The sequence below is a fragment of the Leopardus geoffroyi genome, chromosome B2 (genome assembly GCF_018350155.1).
Source record: "Leopardus geoffroyi isolate Oge1 chromosome B2, O.geoffroyi_Oge1_pat1.0, whole genome shotgun sequence".
Lineage (NCBI taxonomy): Eukaryota > Metazoa > Chordata > Mammalia > Carnivora > Felidae > Leopardus > Leopardus geoffroyi.
The window spans coordinates 136,104,625-136,125,932 of record NC_059332.1 but is presented as its reverse complement, the minus strand read 5'-3'; the positions used below and the strand labels follow the sequence as shown (position 1 = coordinate 136,125,932).

Below are 21,308 nucleotides of genomic sequence, written 5' to 3'. Positions count from 1 at the left end.
GAATCCCAAGCAGGCTCCGTGCTGACAGTGTAGATCCTGATGCAGGGCTCGAACTCACAAACCGTGATATCATGACCTAAGCTGAAATTAATTAAGTCAGACGCTTAACCGACTGAGCTACCCAGGCGCCCCTATGGTGGCTATTTTTTTTTTTATTATTTTTTTTAATGTTTATTTATTTTTGAGACAGAGAGAGACAGAGCATGAACAGGGGAGGGGCAGAGAGAGAGGGAGACACAGAATCCAAAGCAGACTCCAGGCTCCGAGCTGTCAGCACAGAGCCCGACGCGGGGCTCAAACTCATGGACCGTGAGATCATGACCTGAGCTGAAGTAGGACGCCCAACCGACCAAGCCACCCAGGCGCCCCATATGGTGGCTATTTTAAAATGAAATAATATTTTTCTTTCAATGTGTATGTATCCTTTTTTTTTTTTCCAGACAGCTACTAAGTTGTCAGGACATAAACATCCAGGAAGTTGCTCGGACCTAACTACTTAATAAATGGAAACATTAGGTATTTCTCTTGGCCCAACATGCCTTAGGAAATAGTTGCTGCGACACAACATGAACAGAGAAGGTCCGAGAATCTCTGTTGTAGATATTTTGTGGATACACACTTATGTAATAAAAGCATAAACTCTTCCCGGAAATGATAATCCCTAAATTAGGATAGTGGCTTCTTCTAGAAAAGTGCAAAAGGGAATGAGATTAGGGAGGGACTCACAGGGACCTCAACTCTGTGTCTAATGTTTTATTAAAAAAAAAAAAAACGGCGTGCCTGGGTGGCTCAGTCGGTTGAGTGACCGACTTCAGCTCAGGTCATGATCGCACGGTTTGTGGGTTCGAGCCCCGCGTTGGACTCTGTGCTGACAGCTGGGAGCCTGGAGCCTGCTTCGGATTCTCTGTCTCCCTCTCTCTCTGCCCCTCCCCCACTCATGCTCTGTCTCTGTCTCAGAAATAAATAAACATTAAAAAAAATTTAAAAAAAGCAAAAAAACACTAAAGCATTCACAGCAATATGTTGTGGTTCTGACACAGCTGAGTGAGTGATGGGAACACAGGCATTTATTATACTAATGAGCATATACTCCTGGATACTGTATACTCAGAATATTTCATTTTTTCCCCCCACTTATTTTTTTGAGGGCAGAGGAATGGCTGGTGAAAGAAGGGAGGGCGTCTTGACACAAAAGCATGGGAAGAGGAAGGTGGGCTGGAATAAAGAGCGGCAATGAGAGCGAGGGCGAAAGAAATTAGGTCTCAAGGTACATCAGAGAAATCCGAACTTCCGCGACCACGAAAATCGCCTTCTCTTACTGGGCTTCCTGAACACAGCGGTTAAAGAACAGCACTGGTGATTAGGAGTTTCCCGAAGGTTAGCACGTGACCAATACCTCTGCACTTCCTGTCCTTGCTTTAATTACGGATACAATCATTAGAGGAAAAAAAAAAAAAAGTGGGAGGTATCCTAACAAAAGTAGAGCCTAGGCTGAGATCTGTGTTTCTAAATAATGTAAACAGAGTGAGGTCTGGGACAATTCCAGCTTAGAAAGCTGGAAGGCTACTTGACATCAGATTTTTTTTTTTTTAATTTTTTTTTTTTTTCAACGTTTATTTATTTTTGGGACAGAGAGAGACAGAGCATGAACGGGGGAGGGGCAGAGAGAGAGGGAGACACAGAATCGGAAACAGGCTCCAGGCTCTGAGCCATCAGCCCAGAGCCTGACGCGGGGCTCGAACCCACGGACCGCGAGATCGTGACCTGGCTGAAGTCGGACGCCCAACCGACTGCGCCACCCAGGCGCCCCGACATCAGATTTTTTTAAAGGGTGGGTGAAATTCTCAGAATGTTTAGTTTGGTCTGGTTCTCTTCTCTCCAAAATGAAAGGATATTTAAAATTTGATGGCAATGAAAACGGAAACAGACAATACGCTGGTGACTGGGGGGCAACTGCCAGCGGAGGTTCCTGAAGCCCAGGGAGTAAGATCTAAACGGTTTGCAAAAGGGGCATGGGACAAGAAAGAGGACCGTTAAGAAGATGCAACTCAGTAAAGAGAGATGAGAAAACCACTGCAGACAGAGTCAAGTGATGATGTGCATAGGCTTTGGTGCAAGGGGGGCCCTGAGGTTGTATCCTCCATCACTGACTGGGTGAATGTCAGAGGACACAGTTTGTAATCTCTCTAGGCTTCAGTTGTGTCATCTGTAAAACAACGATACCAGCACCCACCCCACCGAATGGTCTCAGGCCTCAGAGGGAATGCATATGGCGACCGGGCTGGGATACAGGTCTGGAGCTCGGGAACCCGCTCAAAGCATGGCAGTGTTTGTAACGAACATATTAATGAGGCCTTGTTTCCCAATCTTTGTCGGTTTGGCTTGGAATGACCATGGTTATTTATTCTGAACTCTAAGTCCTCATCGTGAAATGTTCAGGGCAAAGCTCAGTGGATGATTCAATGGGGCATTGGTCTAACGTGCCCTTTTGCTGTACTGTCTTCTTGTGCTTATGTACCCAGGCGGCGTGTGGAGAACCCGCTGTGGGTTTGTGTTCAGGTGACAAGGAGACACACAGTCAATTTAGGCAACATCTTGACCAGCACTTTGGAAGAGGGCACTGAACGTCAAATGTGGGTGGAACTTCAAAAGCCACCAAATCTTCGTATAGGTCATTATTAAGCAAGTATGGTGAAATGGCGCATGGTATCCATTGGGCCACGAGAAGAAGGCCCTGAGTCTTTATCTTTTTTGGGTCGTGGACACCTTTGAAAATGTAATGAGAATCAGGAAGCCCTTCTGTTGAAAAAAAAAAAAAAATACAGGGGTGCCTGGATGGCTCAGTCGGTTAAGTGGCCAACTCTTGCCTTCGGCTCGGGTCATGACCTCAAGGTTCATGAGATCGAGCCCCGCGTTGGGCTCTGCGCTGACCGTGTGGAGCCTGCTTGGGATTCTCTCTCTCTACCCCTCCCCCACTCTCTCTCTCTCTCTCTCTCTCAAAATAAATAAACTTAAAAAAAAACACACCATATATTTATGTATATAATTCTGTATTTAATTATGGGAGGGATGGCTGGTAACCACCAGTTAAGAACTCCTAGCTATAAAGACGTACAAGCATATGCTGAATTCCAGAGTGAAGGAAAGGTATTCACTCGAAATGGGAATCAAGACCAAATTAAGAAAACAGAAAGCAAATTTAAAAAACCAAGGATCCTGTGTAAGTTTGAAATCCTTACAAATAGTTTAAAAATGAGATAATTTATTAAAGCCTAGAAACTCAATATTGTTTTCTTTTTCTTTCTTCTTCTTTTTAAAAATATAACCCATGATTAGGGTTTGATGCCGAAGAAATGTTTGCTTTCATAGCAATGAATGGCGGTTAAGTGGACTCCCATGAGGACTACTGGCTAAAGGAGAAATAGAGATAGCGATCACGGGGACCACAGCATGGTCCCCCAAATTCTCATGGACTATTCTGATCAAGTCTGAGAAATTTGCGCAATTACATTTGACTGGTGAAAAGTGTGGGTTTGAACTGGGTAGGTTCACTTATATACAGATTTTCTTTTCGATACAGTACTATAAAAATCTTTTCTTTCCCTTATGATTTTCCTAATATATTTTTTTAACATTTGTTTTTGAGAGACAGAGTGAGACAGAGCAAGGGGTGGGGGGGTAGGGAAAGGGATTGGGGGGAACACAGAATCCGAAGCAGGCTCTAGGCTCTGAGCTGTCAGCACAAAGCCTGATGCGGGGCTTGAACTCACAGACTGCAAGATCGTGACCTGAGCCGAAGTTGGCCGCCCAACCAACTGAGCCACCCAGGCACCCCTCCCTTATGATTTTCTTAATACTATTTTATCTAGCTGGCTCCACTGTAAGGTTACAGTGTATGATACATACAATACACAAAATATGTGTTCGTTGACTGTGTTTGGGTTCTGGTCAACTGTAGGCTATTAGTAGTTAAGTTCTGGGGAGTCCAAAGTTACATGTGGATTTTCAACTACGCAGGATGGAGGTCGGTGCCCTAACCCCCAACTTGTTCGAGAGCCAACTGTAATCAAATAAACTTCACTCGATTTTAAGTCTAAATGGAATATTGATTCCATTATCTTGGAATAATTATTGCAGAGTAGACAAAATAATTCCCTTCCTGTGTGTGTTGGGACACAGAAATATCTTAGACTAAACGTACTTCATGAAACCTGCAGTGTGGGGAAAATTGTAAGAGATGCCCGTCATCTCTGAAGGTTCTTCATTCCTCAGTATGATACCTAATCTCATACGTGTATTGTACTTCTATCGAGATTCTCTTTACGGGCTTATCTCTCACACCACATTGTAAATTACTGGAGGCCAAGAAACATGTCCTACATATCTGATTCCAAGCTTCTACTATATATTACTTGACATATAGCAGGAGCTCAATGAACGTGTACTCAAGTAAATTATTCCAAAGGACTTAAATAAAGCTTCAGTTACTTCTACATAGAACTGAAATTGCCAGATCATTTGCCCACTTTCAGTCTGACCCAGAAATTCTGTCAGATTGCTCTTTCTCTGTGAATTACCCTTTCAAACCCTTTGCCCATTTCTCTACTGGATTACTTGCTTTAAAAAAATCAATCTATAATCCTTGGTGGTTTATATATACTCCAATTGTTAGTCATTTGTCTATTACCTCTGCAAATGTTTTTTCATACGCGCTCTCTTGTTTTTTAAATCCCCTATCTTTTATCAGACACAATTTACTTTTATTAAAAAAATTTTTTTTAATGTTTATTTATGTTTGAGACAGAGAGAGAGAGAGAGAGAGAGAGAATGCACACATGCACGAGTGAGCGGGACAGGGGTACAGAGAGAGGGAAACGCAGAATCCAAAGCAGGCTCCAGGCTCTGAGCTGTCAGCACAGAACCTGACGTGGGGCTCGAACTCACAGACCGTGACGTCATGACCTGAGCTGAAGTTGGACACTTAGCTGACTGAGCCACCCAGGTGCCCCCACAATTTATTTTTAAATATAATCCAAATTATCAATCTTCTTCTTCTAGGTTTGGGCTTCTTACACAGTAAGAGAGACAGACTTCTATAAACAATGACTCTTCTAAGGGCGTACATTTTCCCACAGGCTTCAGATAAACCTAGGTCTCCTGCATTTATCTTCCTTGAGACGATGTTAAAATGGGGCTCTTTTCGTTTCCCTTTTGTTTGAAGCCCCCAAACAGTGTCAGTTGTTCTCGCACTAAAGGCTGATACTAAACCTAGCAACATTTGCAAAGACATTGTTTGGAAACAGATTCTGCATCCTTTAGCCCAACAGCTCCCTTGAAGTTTCAAAGTTAGAAGCCACGAAAGGATTTCTTCAAAGAAAATGATCAGTGTGCAGAGTCCCACTGCCCACCCCCCGGTGGAAAGGGTGCAGATCTAGAGAGTGAGGCTTTAGAAGCAGGACTGGAAAGGCTCACTGGGGCAGAGACCCACAGTGGTCGACTGGGGATGAGTAAGCGTGCAGGCTGAAAGGAAACAGCCCCTGGCAAAAGAACAGAGACTCAAGTGAGACGTGTAACTGTACTCCCACCAACGGGAAGAACACGGGTTGAAGGTCTATGATGCCTGGAGATCAGGTATTGAATTAGCAGCGGGACTGTCTAAAAAGGATATTGCCCGGAGGGTTTCTGCCAAGAGTGTGGGTCCTCTGCTGGAAGAGACCGGATGGGTACCACTGAATGTCAAAGCTTCAACCTTGGAGGGGCCAGAGGCAGACTAAGGGACTAAGGACAAGATGATGGGGGACAGAGAAGAAGCCACCTTTCCCTTCCCGTTATCGGTCAAAGGCAGGTCCAACGTAAGAGAGAGGAGAAGCTTAAATATGAATGAAAGTTGGAGTTTTCTTATTTTTGTGCGAGACGGCACACACGCTTTTTAAAATTAAAATGAGACTATTCTTATGGCAGAAAGTGATGAGAGGAATTAAAAAATTTTTTATTTAGAATTTCAGTTTCGCAAGATGAAGAGTCCTTGAGATGGATGGTGATGATGGTTCTGTAATAACACGGAAGCATTTGACTACTGATTGGTACACTTGGTCATGGCTAAGACGATCAATTCTATGTTAGATGGATTCTCCCACAGTTAAAAATAAACTCACTAACCAAAGGAAAAGAAGACACAAAAGAAAAAAAGGGAAAGTTAACCTTTATTAGTCACGTATCGGCGACGGAGAGGATGATAATAATAAGTGGTTTAGAATTGCTGAGTCTCACCCCACGTCAGGCGCTGTGCGAGGGCTTAGCGTGCACAGTCTCACTTAAACCTGATTTCAAAGCTGTGAAGCGAGTCTTATATAAAGCCCTATTCTACAGATAAGGAAACTGAGGCTAAGAAGGGTTAAGTTACCTGAAGTGACCCAACTTGAAAGGAGCCAGATACCGACTCTTGAGCCGGTCCCCTAAACCATCTGGCAGGGGACAGATTTCCAGCACTGACTTCTCCCCCGCTTACAGCCCCTTAAGACTAGAAGAGATCACAGAAATCATCAGCGAAATCACTGACACTTCCCTGGTCCTCCATGGTTTACACAGCAATTCCTCATTTGATAGTACTCATTAAATTACTGCCAGGTATTCTATTATCAAAAGAGGAAGGTGAACCCTGGAGAAGTTAGGTAACTACCAGTTAGGGTCATGATCCCACAGCTTCGATCTCAGGGTCACGGCTGCCCATCCACACGCAATTCCTCGTCCGGTCCAGTTTCTCACTTTTCACGTGAGAATGTCTCCCAGGGACACGCCCAGAGAGGCTAATGGTGTGTCCAAGGTCACACGGGAAGCTAGTATGTTTTGCACGCCCCCTCAGCATACACCTTTAAAGATGCTTTGCCACGGAAACACATATTCTAGAAATAAATGAGGACAAAGTAAAGATCGGTACGGAGAGCTCTGTTGGCACAAAACAGAATGCTTTCTTCTAGAAGCTCTTTTATTTGTGGAGTGGATGCGTCAGGACCACCACTTCACAGAAGCACCCCGCTTTTCAGTGCCTGCCCTGTGCAGACTCCTTGTCCATTAGCTCTGCAATTATGCTGTGATCGATCGAGCAAATCCATTTCGACGGCATGTCTAGCCAGTCTTATAGTGGATTTGGTACCCCAGCAGCCAAGTACAGACCCGGAGGAATGAACCACATAAATTCTCATTTGATCCCGACTGCATGCCTACAGGGAGTTCTTAAAAACAGTCTCAACAACCCTGAATGAACTTTATAATGGCTGGGCAGAAAAGTGCAGGGCTCAGAACCTTTTCTAGTGAAAGAACTCACTTCTCTGAGGTCGATAGGAGGCTCGTGATTAGCGCGAAAGCTGCGACCGTGAGACTTAACGATTACCAGCACCAACGTGGCGAGTGGAAATCACCCGTTGGCGCGTGAAGATCTGCCGGTGCGGTCTGTCTGATGCCAGATTCTGGCGCTTAGACCAAGACTCCTTGTTAACTGTTTGTCTTTTGTTGCCGTAACCTCGCGGGGGGCATCGGGGCAGCAGTGCCAGAGCCCATTCTACGGCAGTCGCCCCCCCTTTCTGTCTGGAACGGCCAATGGAAACCAAAGAGAAGCAGACACCGCCAAGGGGAGCTTGGCAGCAGCAGAGAGTGTGAAGTCCTACCAGTGAAATCTTCCAAGTCCATGGGCGGCAGTCTCCCCTCCGTCAGACACAAACTAATCCTCCGATTTGAGGAAGAGCAAACTGATTTCTACTGCTAATGACGGCGGACGTTTGGTGAGTACTTCTGTTACTCACACACAGGATGACAACTCCGTACCTACGCTCCACGAAGGCCGGGCCGGGTCTGTTTCGCTCATCATGTGTTTCCAGGCTCCGAGTGGCACGCCCTGCACATGCCAGGTTCGCGATAAATATTTGCTGAATGGATCAATCATCTCACTTGGTTCTCATAACTCTATGAGGTTTGAAACCATGTTGCAATCACCGCTTTACAGATGAGAAAACTGAGGCTCAGAGGGTCGCTAAAAATGCGTCCCAGATCGCTCTGCCAGCGAGTGTCAGGCCGCGTATTCAAACCCATACGAACTTGACGTGAGAAGCTACGGTTCCATCGCCACATCTAGTATAGACCAGACCACAGGGCTTTTCCAATATTGAGACCCTCTGTGAAAGGTGGGTCTGAGAGAATATGTTTCAGGTCAGAGTGGGTATCGCTGTTTTTCTGCCACCGACTTTTAGACCTCTTCCATATTCTACAACAACTAAATTTAAAAAGAAATGACTTACCCACAAATCCTTCTTCACCAACCAGTTTCAACGCGATTTTGTCAGCCAGCACTGAAGAGTTGCCATGGGCGATGTTAGCAAAGGGGCCAGCGTGCACAAACACAGGTGTTCCCTACGGAAGTTGAAGGACAAATTAAAACCCCCAAAGACAAAGGGAGGAATGAACCAAGGCAGTGAGTCACCAAAGCCATTCTGCTTTTATCAACACTGCACAGTCAGTGTACAAATTCTCAGGGTGCCTGGGTGGCTCAGTCGGTTAAGCGTCCGACTTCGGCTCAGGTCATGAGCTCGCGGTTCATGAGTTCGAGCCCCGCGTCGGGCTCTGTGCTGACCGCTCAGAGCCTGGAGCCTGTTTCGGATTCTGTATCTCCCTCTCTCTCTCTGACCCTCCCCCGTTCGTGTTCTGTCTCTCTCTGTCTCAAAAATAAATAAACGTTAAGAAAAAAATTTAAAAAAACCCAAATTCTCTCAAAGAAAATAAAAACACCCCGACTCTCCCAAAGGGCCAAATTCCTGGTGTATTCTCCAAGAGCGTCATCCGACATTTAATGCTGAACTAGGAGAAAAGCTGTAAGAATTGATTATTTCCTACTATAACTTTGAGAAAGCACTCAGCTGACTCACTGACTGTGAAGTAAACTATTTATCTCCCTTCACGGTATTTGGCATTACAGTTTTTAAAGGAACAGAATTAGACCCTGATGGTCTAGGAGGCTTAATTAGGTGTATTTTTTCCTTCCAAAAGAAGTTAATCACTTCTAGAAAAATCTAAAGAAAGCAAAAAAAATCAATACAATTAAGGAGTTGTGTGGAATGGCAGGACAACCATGTAACGTTGAAGTTCATTAGAGCCTATTTTTATATTTACACAATGAATTTGCTCTTCTGATTTGTAAAAATTCTACCTAAGTCTTTCTCATTATTTAACTGGCTTCCACGTTAAAAACCTGGTAACTATTCGGATAATAAAAGCAAAGAAAATTGTCCCTCTTGGTCAAATGCTAGAGCAATTCTTACTAAACAGGCAAAAGAAAACCCCACAACAATACAAGGGAATTATCAAAACCTTTAGATTTAAGTTGGTAAAGAAAATCTGTCAATATATTCGCTTTAAATGCCATTTCTACACTTTTCCTTCATCAGGGAGAGCAGACTGTAGCCCTATCTAAAGGAATTTATCCACATGCAATCAAATGCTCAGGTTTTATTTCGAGCCCAGCCAGGGCCACTGGGGTCTGTATACACGAAGCCATGGCCCCACCTGTGAAAATACAGGCTGCCCCTTTACTGACAGGAGGGAAGACAGGGAGTGATGTGGTGTGTGTGTGGGGGGGGCGGGGGGGGGGGGCGGTGGGAGGCTGGGAGCCAAGGAAAATTCCCATGAACCATGATGGGCTGCTGGTGGAACATATTTCAAAGATGAGAAAGCTGAACAAAAGCAGGAAGAAAGGCAGTGAAAGAAAAGTCATGTCTGAGAATGGAAAAGAGAAGAGTTTATCAAAGCCACTCTGTGAGTTCTCTATTTACTTTTCTTCCCAAAGTCCTGAAGAGGGACAATGACACGGTCCTCGTGAGGTCATACAAATGTCTGTAAAAATAAAGCTGGGAATCTGAAATCCAAACATAGGTGCCGACAGATATATTTATGTGTGTGTTTAGTGTCCAGATCTCTCTGTGTACCTATCTGTAATTTCTCACTTCTGTACAGATGAACCTTTTATTTATTTTTTATTTTTTTTCAATATTTATTCATTTTTGAGAGGGAGAGACAGAGCGCGAGTGGGGGAGGGGCAGAGAGAGGGGGAGACACGGAATCCGAAGCAGGCTCCAGGCTCTGAGCTATTAGTACAGAGCCTGATGCACGGCTCGAACCCATGACCTTCAAGATCATGACCTGAGCCGAAGTCTGATGTTTAACCTACTGAGCCACCCAGGTGCCCCACAGATAAACCTTTTAAATGCTCTGAAGAAAACACTAAGTCTCCATCACCATCTCCCCTTGCCGTCCTGGAATATGGCTGCCCGTGTTAAGGTAGCAGAGCCAGGGAAAGCGTAGTGGGGACGTCACAGGCTCCATCCCTGGGAAGGCAGATGCCTTCACTTGTCTACACACAGCAGCACTCAGTGTGTCCACTGGTCTGAGAAGGATCAAACACTGGTCTGGTGGTGGTAGCTGTGACAGGGTGTGACTGGATCAGCATAAACACTTCACTATTCCTGAGATAACCACTGTAAGGACTCGATCGGCAGTGTTTTCATTTAAAACTAAAGGCCACACAGCAGGTTAATTACTAAAGCAGCATTAGAGCCTTGGTTTTGAAATTCCTATAGCATGGAGTCTGAATGGAAAACTTTATAGATCGTTGTTAGACATTCAAACCCAGAGATGCTCACACACTCACCTAATATTTGTGGCTATGATACAGTACACTGAGTTAAATACTTAGTCTAAGGAGCTCTGTGACTGGTCCAAAGATATAGAAATACCTACCATGAGTTCAATACTTGATTTCATATGCAGAACACAGAGGAAACCATCTTGGATTTCTCATGATGACAAGGCTATGGATATCCTCCTTAATGGACTTTTCAAATTTTTCCAAAGATTTTTTAAAAAAATTTTTTTTTTAACGTTTTATTTATTTTTGAGACAGAGAGAGACAGAGCATGAACGGGGGAGGGGCAGAGAGAGAGGGAGACACAGAATCGGAAGCAGGCTCCAGGCTCTGAGCCATCAGCCCAGAGCCCGACGCGGGGCTCGAACTCACGGACCACGAGATCGTGACCTGAACTGAAGTTGGCCGCTTAACCGACTGAGCCACCCAGGCGCCCCGTCCCAAGATTAATACCTCAATTAATCATTTGCTTACCAGAGCCCTAAGAGAGCTCTGTATAAAAGAGCCTCCTCAGGGTTGTGAGTTCAAGCCCCCATGTTTAGTATAGAGATTACTTAAAAACAAAACAAACAAAAAAAACCCCAAAATCTGAATATTTTCCAAACAAGGTGCCGCATACAGCAGTGTGCCTTGAAAAAAGAAAGGAAAAAGAGCTTTCTGCTATGCTGGAAATATTCTGTATCCGCGCCATCCAACATAATAGCCACTGTCCACATGTGGTTACAGGGCACTTAAAATGTAGCTAGCAAAAAATCTCTTTAATTTTTTTTTTAATGTTTAGTATTTATTTTTTAAGAAAGAGAGACAGAGCACAAACAGGGGAGGGGCAGAGAGAAAGGGAGATACAGAATCCAAAGCAGGCTCCAGGCTCTGAGCCATCAGCACAGAGCCCGACGCAGGGCTCGAACCCACGAACTGCGAGATCACGACCTGAGCCGAAGCCAGATGCTTAACCAACTGAGTCACCCAGGTGCCCCCCCAATTTTTAAAAAATAACTATATAAATAGAAAGGTAGCTCATACGACTGCGGAACCAAATTTGAAATTGTATTCAATTTAAAGTAACTGAGATAAAAATAAACACATGTGGCCAAAGGCTACCATATTGGACAGCATATGGATACATATATGGCTCACCCAGGGTTAAAACGTTAAGACATTTCCATTTCTCTGTCTTCTTAAAGTATTCCGCAGGGAAGTTCTTATTCTGGCCATACATGAGAATCACCTGGGATACCCAGGCGCTACCTCCCTGACATTCTGATTCACTTGGTCTGGGTGGAGCCTAGCATTAGTATCTCTAAATCTTTCCAGGAGATTCTAACGTGCAGCCAGGACAGAGAACTACGGGTCTCCTGGCAACCAGTAGTAAGGTAACCCTTGATAACCTACTAGGGGACCAACAGTCAAGGGTATTCAAACCTGATCAAAGCACCATCTATATACTGAACAATGGTTTTTACGTTACAGGCTGACTTACATTCCTAGTGCCACTCGTTAGCCAGGTTCATTGGGAATGGTTAGGACCCACGTAGCAGAGTTCATAAATGCAGGTATTTTAACTGAATGCTGTTTTGTTATTTTTTTAAACGATGCCCATTGTCTGTTAATGTAATGACAAATGGCCTGGTCTTAAGTGAAAAATGGACACAAAATGTGAGTACAAGAATCATCTGGGAGCAGCCCGGCCCACTGACTCCTTCCCTAATGGAAACTAGACTTTTAGAATGGGTTATTATCTTACAAAGTGCAGGTAATTTTTAATTCGAGAAAGATAATTATTTAAAACAATAATCTGATTATCCCAAATAATGATGATAACAGTATGTTCATTTTTGAGGGGGAAGTATTATGAAGAAGCAGGGTCACGTCTCTAAGCTTTTTTCTTATTCACTCAGTTGTTTATTAAACAAATCTGTATTTTTAGGAGCGACGTAGTAAAAGTTAGTAAGTAGTCATTTAATTATTCAACAAATGTTTGCCGAGCGCCTAATACATGCGAGGCACTTTTTTTTTTTTTTAATTTTTTTTTAAACGTTTATTTATTTTTGAGACGGAGAGAGGCACAGCATGAACGGGGGAGGGGCAGAGAGAGAGGGAGACACAGAATCGGAAACAGGCTCCAGGCTCTGAGCCATCAGCCCAGAGCCTGACGCGGGGCTCAAACTCGCGGACCGCGAGATCGTGACCTGAGCCGAAGTCGGATGCTCAACCGACTGAGCCACCCAGGCGCCCCCATGCAAGGCACTTTCTAGGAGCCACAATCCGCTGGCGAACCACGTGGAAGAGGTCCTGCTCTCATCCTGGTGGATGAACAAAGTAGGGACTCTTACGCTGATACTCCCTGACATGCAGAGAATGACAGGACAGTGACAGGACACAGGGACTGGGGCTGGGTTGGACACAGTGTCCCGAGAAGGCCTCTCCAGGATGCTGATGATTTCACTCCTATGTGGAATTTAAGAAACATGACAGAGAACGTAGGGGAAGGGGGAAAAAAAGAGATAAAAACAGAGAGGGAGGGAGGCAAACCAGAAGAGACTCTTAAATACAGAGAACAAACTGAGGGGTGCTGGATGCGAGGTGGGAGGGGGCAAGCGCTAAATGGGTGACGGGCATTAAGAAGGGCACTCTTTGGGATGAGCGCTGGGTGTAAGAGATGAATCACTGTATTCTACTCCTGAATCCGAGACTACATTGTATGTTAACTAAGTTGAATTAAAATAAAATCTTGGAAAGAAAAAAAAAAGAATAAAGGACACGAATCCTAAAGTACAGGAGGGAACCAGACACGGGAAATCGGATGTCTGCAAGGGGTGTCCCGGGCAGGGAGAGGGAGGACGGGGAACGAGGCAGGCAAGGGTGAGACCCTGCGAGGTTCCCAGCCAGAGGGAGGACCAGAGTAAACCACCCAAGGCTCTAGGCAGGAGAGCAACAGAGCCTGATTCAGTTTCCGAGCTCTCGGGTGACGGAGCAGAGAAAGCATTCTGGAAGGGAGAGCGGAGGCAGTGAGGCTAGCTGGGCAGGAGGGTACCCTGGAGGCCGGGCACACACACGGAAGAAGCCTCTGCAGGGATGGAGACAGGCTCCAGGATGATTCCTAGGACTTTGGCTGGAACCATGGCCAGGCTGAAACTCAAAGACCCTATTTTATAACTAAGTTTGATACGCAATGGCTCTTGGCAGGCACACCTACGACTCTGAAATTCTGAGGTCAGGAGATTCTGAACGAGAGTCTGGGGGGTCATCATGTGGCTGATGGTGGGGGAAGGGAGGGCTCACACTCGCCAACATTCAGAAGCTGAGCTGAGGACAGGCCAGCAAAGGGAATGGAGGGGAGGCCAGCAGGAGGTCCAGGGACACAAGGCACCACAGAAGTCAGAAGAACCAAGTGTTCCAGAAGGAAGAAACATTACCTGCGTCAGACCTCGCGAAGAGGCCACACACATAGACGGGGACAGAGAAACAAACACTTGGGTCGCATGGAGCTCACGCTGCGGGAGGCAGAGACCCCACGGAAAGGTGCTCGCGCTCTCCCCTCCCCGCGCCCTCAACTGCGCACCTTCCAGCTCGGTCTGGTTCCACCATTTCCGTCCTGGTGTCCTGCGTCTGGATTCCTGCTCTCGGCGGGCGCCCCTCCGACTGCACAGCACGTTCCTGCCCAAAGGCTTTGCACTAACTGTCACCCTCCGCCCGCAAAGCTGCTCCTCACACACAGCTCGGTCTCTTGCCTTGCTCCCATCTCTGGTCACCAGACACCAGCCAGACACACACACACACACACACACACACACACACACACACACACCACATCGCTCTCTGCTCCCTCAACCCCTCTCTGACTTTTCTTCTTCAGTCTTTGCCGGCAGTTGACATGCTACATATCGACACGCTTCTCTGCCATCTGTCTCCCCCACTAAAGCACAAGCTCCGAGAGGGCAGGGACTTTGTTGTCCTGAGCCACTGCTCCAAGGCCTGCCTGTGTCGCGTGTTAGGTGAATACCGAACCTTCATAATGACCCCGTTAAGGTAGTCTTCGGTACCATCATCCCTTCACACGGGAGAGAACAGAGGCGTGGCCAAGGTCACGGTTAGCGAACGGCAGAGGGTACGCTCAAACCGAGCGTTCTATCAGCTGAATGAACGAATAAATGGGTGGATATTGTTTGTCTTGCCCCTTCCTTCTCTTCTGGTTGCCTCCGCCTCCCTTGAGTGACCAGAAAACCAGACTGAAATACGGGTATTTTGATGAGAAAATTTAAGTTCGATGAAGACAAGGGCAGGGCAAATCTTATAAAAGCTTGCCTGGGGAGCATTTCTTGGCATACGCTGCGTGTTTTGCTTGGGGGGGAAACCCCTCCAAACCCCAAACCTAATGGATTATGAAAAGCTAAGTCCAAAAAAGGCAAAACAGAAAACATCACGTAAACGTGGCTACATAACTTACTGAGGTGTTAGATATGGCGTTTTAAAGTCTCCACTCCACTCAATTAGTACTGCATTACCTAAGGAAAGAATCTGTAAATACACTTTTAAGTTTGTTTTTTTTTTTTTGGAGGACCAAGGACTTTTTCGGATGCTCCCTGCAGGCTCACGTTGGCTGGAAACGCTCACGCTGTGTGGGGGTGCACAAGCGATCCGATGAATGCAAACGCTGTCAACAATTTCTATAAAAAGAAAATCACTTACTTCTAGGGTCTGCATCAGATTTGGTTTTATTGCATCTTTCATCAAAACTGTCAATGCGCCTGTGACCCCCTAAAGGAGAGAGGAAAAAAAAACCTGCTTTAAGTGACTGACAAAAGATCATCCGTGCAAAGGTGAATCTCATGGCCATTTCTCATCAGCCCGCCTCGGAGGTGGGCATTCCCACAGGCTGCTCTCAGCTCGGAGCTACGGGTACCATGGTTCCGGCGGCCGTATCCTTCTCTCCCCCACCTGAATGCATGTCAACCATTCTGAGATGTGAAGTGATGGAGAAGTAGCAGTCCCTGCTTTTTTAAAACACACACACACACACACACACACACACACACACACACACACACACACACACAAACACCTTCCTTGATGGTATTTAAGAGGCTTGTCATACAGCAGATCTTTCAGTCTGCCTAAAAGTGTCTTCTGGCAATTACACACATTATTTTTTCATTATCAGAGATTATACTCTTGCCTGAAGAAATCAGATAAAGTATGACAATAAGGCTATTTACTGAGTGGGAATGGAGAAGGATAAAGGGGAATGTCCTAAAGCACCCATTTTTCTCAAAGCAACCAACGAACACTCGGTTTCCCAGTGTTTCATCCCGCAGAGCCAGAGGCACTCAGAAAACTACATTTGGAAGGCTTCTCCTTTTCCATCTCTCATGCTGCCTGTCTGCCCGGAACAGAGTCGATGCCGCCTGTGTATAAAATGTGGCTACTGCCCCCTCCCAGTCCTACAAAGCTCTGGGTGAGGCCCCTACTGTATCCCCTTCCCCATTCCTGGAAAAGGCGGGAGGAGGGAGAAAGAGGGAAGAAATGTGAGAACAACCGGAAAAGTGTGCCAAAGAAGGCCACAGAGGGAGCTTTAGAGAAACAAAACAAAACAAAACAAAACAAAACAAAACAAAACAAAACAAAACAAAACCCTTCTACCTCTTCTACAGACACTGGGCAGATGCCTTCAAAACACTCGTCCGTGATTGTAAGGCTACGACAGGAGTAAACACACGGCAATGTCGCCCGTGAAAGATAAAAATGCCACGAGACATATCTCAATGCATCAGGTGGCAGAATCTAGCCGATCTTCCTCTTTTCAAAATATGTGAGTCAAGGGGCGCCTGGGTGGCGCAGTCGGTTAAGCGTCCGACTTCAGCCAGGTCACGATCTCGCGGTCCGTGAGTTCGAGCCCCGCGTCGGGCTCTGGGCTGATGGCTCGGAGCCTGGAGCCTGTTTCCGATTCTGTGTCTCCCTCTCTCTCTGCCCCTCCCCCGTTCATGCTCTGTCTCTCTCTGTCCCAAAAATAAATAAACGTTGAAAAAAAAAAAAAATTCAAAATACGTGAGTCAATTACATTCTCCCTCCGCGTCGGCGATGCCTCTTATCTTGTTGCGCCCAACACACTGACTGTCATCGAGCCCAAGCAAAGAGAGCAGCTCTGGTGTGGTCATGGCCACTCTGGTCCGTTTGCTGAGTCCAGGGGGACAGAGTGTGGACACATTCCTCCAGAGGACGGCAGAAGCGATCGTCTTATGAGAAACTTCCAGAAGCCATTTATTCCAATTCTCATGGCAATACATAAATCCTTTTGACCAAGAGCAAAGTATATAAAAAGTTATAAAACAGGGGTGCCTGGGTGGCTCACTCAGTTAGGCGTCCAACTTGGGCTCAGGTCATGATCTCTCGGTTCGTGAGTTCGAGCCCTGCATCGGGCTCTGTGCTGACAGCTCAGCCTGGAGCCTGCTTCGGATCCTGTGTCTCCCCCTCTCTCTCTCTCTGTGCCCCTCCCCCCGCTCGTGCTCTGTCTCTGTCTCTCAAAAATGAATAAACGTTAAAAAAATGTGTTTAAAAAAAAGCTATAAAATAGTGAAATGAAAAGATAGATGCTCTAAAAATCCTTCCTTAATTTTTTATGAAAGACTAACTATCGGTAGTTCCAGGTTGATGAAACACAATTGGAAGAAATAGGTGCTTTTTATGAGCAAGGAAGGCAAAAGATGACCCCAAAGAGCCAACTTTGGGTTTATTTCCACATCTGAGACTTGTATCACACACACACAAAATAAATCTAGGGAAACAATATTTCCAGATTAAGTTCCAAACTATTCTTGATACGTATTTATTAATACCCAATATTAAGAACAAAGAAATATATTGATACAGAAACCATAATATGTTTAGCTTACACAGTTTACAAGATATTGATAATTAAAAAAAAACAAGTGGGAGGGGAACAGAGAGAGAGAGAGACAGAAGAGAGAGAGAGACAGGAGAGAGGGAGAGAGAGAGAGAGAGAGAGAGAGAGAGAGAGAGAGAGAATCTCAAGCAGGCTTCACGCTGACAGCACAAAGCCTGATAAGGGGCTCAATCTCACACGAGATCATGACTTGAGCCAAAATCAACAGTTGGATGCTTGGCCGACTGAGCCACCCAGGCTCAGTTTCAAAAATACAACACCTTTACAGCAATCTGGATTTGGGTTTTCTCATTAAGCTTTATTCTAAGCATCCCAGGGATTGCTGATAAAAACACATTTAATTTAATTGACATATTTAATATTTGATTGACAAGACCTATGTGATGAGTCAGTCAGGTTCTCAGAAGCAGCCAAAAAGTAACTTTTGGCAAAGGATTCCAATTACATCCTAAGCCCCTGGAATTAATAAAATACTAATTTGCCTTTTTCCTCCCACAACTGGTTTCCAACTGCCAGGGAGCATCCAGCTGCCATCATGGTATGTGACCCGGATGTGGGAAAGTCAGCTGAAGTTTGGAGTGTGGAACGGCTTTCCAAACGCCTGTGTCATACCCTATGCACTTCGAAACAGGTCCAAGCACATGAAACAGCTATGCCACCAATGGGGTTTAAGTTCACAGAAAAGGTGGTCATTCCGAAGAGGAAGAGAGATGAGCACGCCAAATTGGAGGAAGCCCAGCAAGAGACAGTGATGGGCCAGGACACCACGAAAGCTCAAAGAGCATCACTGAACTCAAAAGGGAGCGAGATGGGGAAGACTGATTAAGGCAAGATCCGGTGTTATGATGTGACGCCCAAATGTAAGGCACAGGGTTAAGAAGCCAGGGCCAATTTTCACTTCACCTTTCTTTTTTGGTTTCTTAAATGTTTATTTATTTTGAGAGAGAGAAAGAACGAGCGGGGGAGGGTCAGAGAAAGAATCCCAAGCACGCTTCACGCTCAGCACGTGGAGCCCGAGGCAGGGCTCGATCTCATGACCGTGTGATCGTGACCTGAGATGCCATCAAGAGCTGGATGCTTAACTGACTGAGCCACCCAGGCATCCCTGGCTTCCCTTTTGTGAAGGGGGAGCCGCTTACTTCTTAGTCTTTTGAAAGGTGATTTGTCCTCGATTTAAAGCTGGCACAGATCACCCTTTGTAAAAAAGCCGAGAGCTAACAGGAGGCCGCCCCACCCCAGCCAGGGAGCAGAGATCAGGACAGGCAACTATCAGGAAAAGCTTAGGAGATAAATTTCATGTGCTTTGGCTGCAGAGAGGTACAAACACATTGCCGCATGACAAACAGGCTGGTGAGGGACAAATGTGTCTGCAGAAATCATCTGAATTTCCTTGACACACGCTGGTAAGAAGAAAACCCACATTCTCCTGAATCTACCACAGGGACACGGCGAGCTCTCCTGAGTTCCTGAGACGGACATACTCACCAAATCTTCTGCTGTCACGGGTTGCCCATTTTTGTCACTGGCCACCACCATTCTTCCCAGCCGTTCCTTCATGTCCGTGAGGCTGTCGGTCAAGGCCAGCACTGCCATGATCTCGCTGGCCACTGCGATGTCAAATTGTGCCTGAAAAGCAGAAGTACTGCTCACTGACCATGTCATCTGGATGGCCATTTGTACAAGGAGCCATATTTCAGTAAGTAGGCTCCGGCAGGCTGGGGGTCTATCCTCAATGGGCCCATCTTCCTGGGGGTCTATCCTCCATGGGCCCATCTTTCTGGGGATCTATCCTCCATGGGCCCATCTTCCTGGGGGTCTATCTTCAATGGGCCCATCTCCCTGGGGGTCTATCCTCAATGGGCCAATCTTTCTGGGGGTCTATCTTCAATGGGACCATCTTCCTGGGGGGTCTATCCTCAATGGGCCCATCTTCCTGGGGGTCTATCCTCAATGGGCCTATCTTCCTGGGGGTCTATCCTCACTGGGCCCATCTTCCTAGGGGTCTATCCTCAATGGGCCAATATTTCTGGGGGTCTATCCTCAATGGGCCCATCTTCCTGGGGGTCTATCCTCAATGGGCCCATCTTCCTGGGGGTCTATCCTCCATGGGCCCATCTTCCTGGGGGTCTATCCTCAATGGGCCCATCTTCCTGGGCGTCTATCCTCAATGGGCCCATCTTCCATTCACAAGTAATTGGAGTGTCTAGAAACATGTACAGTCTTGTGCTTGGTGCTCCCTAGGGTGGGCTCCCTACTGTGGCCACAACTGTTCTTTGATTTGTTCTGCTGAGTAGGACTCAGCCTGGCTAGGCCCCTGCTGTTCCCACCCATGGCACCATGTGGTCTGCTTTTGTAGCATGTCTCAGATTTGTAATCAATGATTAACGTGACTGCCTGTCTGATGGCTGTCTCTCCACTTCGGGAAGTAGTGCCATGAAGGCAAGAACGCTGGGGAGGCTTTACTCCTGGGTCTGCAGCATGGAGGACTGGGTGTGAAACCCAGTGGGCAGTCAATACATATTTGCTAAATAAATACCTGCCGACCGCCTCCACTGTCATTCATTGGTGTGTCAAGGGGGTGGCATTTGTCCAGCAAAGAGCTGAGGGGCAGACAGCGCAAGATGGTTCTGAGGCCAGTTTTCCAGAGTGAGAGCTTCACACAGCAGTACGAACACCAAGTCAAAAGGTGACACAATCAATTTTCAGCTGCCCACAAGGGCTTGGCCACATCAGACCTTGAAGGACCCAGCAAAGAACGCTGGACAGCAGCTAGTTTCTGTGAAATGTTCTTGGGCTTTCCAAGTCCCTCTTCTGGATCTCACTCCAGGCTGGACATAGGCCAACAGGAACTAAAAGAGAAACAAGGAACGTGCCTTCCTCCTCTTTATAGTCCAACCTACTGGACAAAAATGACTTCATTAGACTCCGCCTGAATTCTCTTCTTCCTGAGAGGCCATGTGAGCCAGACAAATTCAAGTTTATACAAGGAGAAAATGGCTGTGCCCTGGCAGGGTCACCCTATGAGACATGTTATTGTCCATTTCCTTCACTGACAAGAAAGGAAATGAAGAGAAATAAGGAGCTTTCTGGATACTTCCAGGTTGAGATTTCACTAGTCACTGAGGTACTGAAAAAATAGTACCTGAAAGTCAAACACAAATATGTTCAATTATCGCTTTTTTTTTTTTAATGTTTATCTATTTTTGAGACAGAGAGAGACAGAGCATGAACAGGGGAGGGTCAGAGAGAGAGGGAGACACAGAATCGGAAACAGGCTGCAGCCTCTGAGCTGTCAGCAGAGAGCCCGACGCGGGGCTCGAACTCACGGACCGTGAGATCATGACCTGAGCCGAAGTCGGACGCCCAACCGACTGAGCCACCCAGGCGCCCCAATTATCACATTTTCAATATAACCCAATCCAAACTATATATAATCCAATATAACCCAACCCAATCAGTGACTTTTCACTGTATCATACTTAGGATTCTCTATACCACCATTCCATTATAAACAGTGCATATAAAACACGCCTGAAAATTTTGAGGGTTTCTTTATAAAACTTAAGACTAGAGATAGTCTTGTAATATTAACTATGTAATAATAAGTAGAATTTATAACATATAAGCTCTTCGTTTGTAATCATTGTAAGTTCAAAGTTTTGCGCCTTGAATAACATTAAAAACGAACTAAAAGAGAAACAAAGAACATGCCTTCCTCCT

At 45.9% G+C, this 21,308-nt stretch overlaps 1 protein-coding gene across 4 annotated transcripts in view; it reads right to left on the bottom strand.

Annotated features, from left to right (window-relative positions):
* Positions 1–21,308, bottom strand: part of MTHFD1L (methylenetetrahydrofolate dehydrogenase (NADP+ dependent) 1 like) — a 188,006-nt gene that overhangs the window by 103,422 nt on the left and 63,276 nt on the right. For 3 of the 4 annotated variants that reach the window (XR_006717646.1, XM_045500021.1, XM_045500022.1), the window contains exons 18-20: positions 19,074–19,214; positions 15,377–15,445; positions 8,292–8,403 (exon numbers count right to left, since the gene is read on the bottom strand). Coding sequence is in view for 3 of the 4 variants with exons in the window: in XM_045500021.1 (XP_045355977.1) it covers positions 8,292–8,403; positions 15,377–15,445; positions 19,074–19,214 (322 nt within the window). In the remaining variant the exon portion in view is untranslated. Of the gene's footprint in view, positions 1–8,291; positions 8,404–15,376; positions 15,446–19,073; positions 19,215–20,097; positions 20,242–21,308 lie in introns of those variants that run through there. The other variant, XM_045500024.1, reaches the window with a different exon arrangement.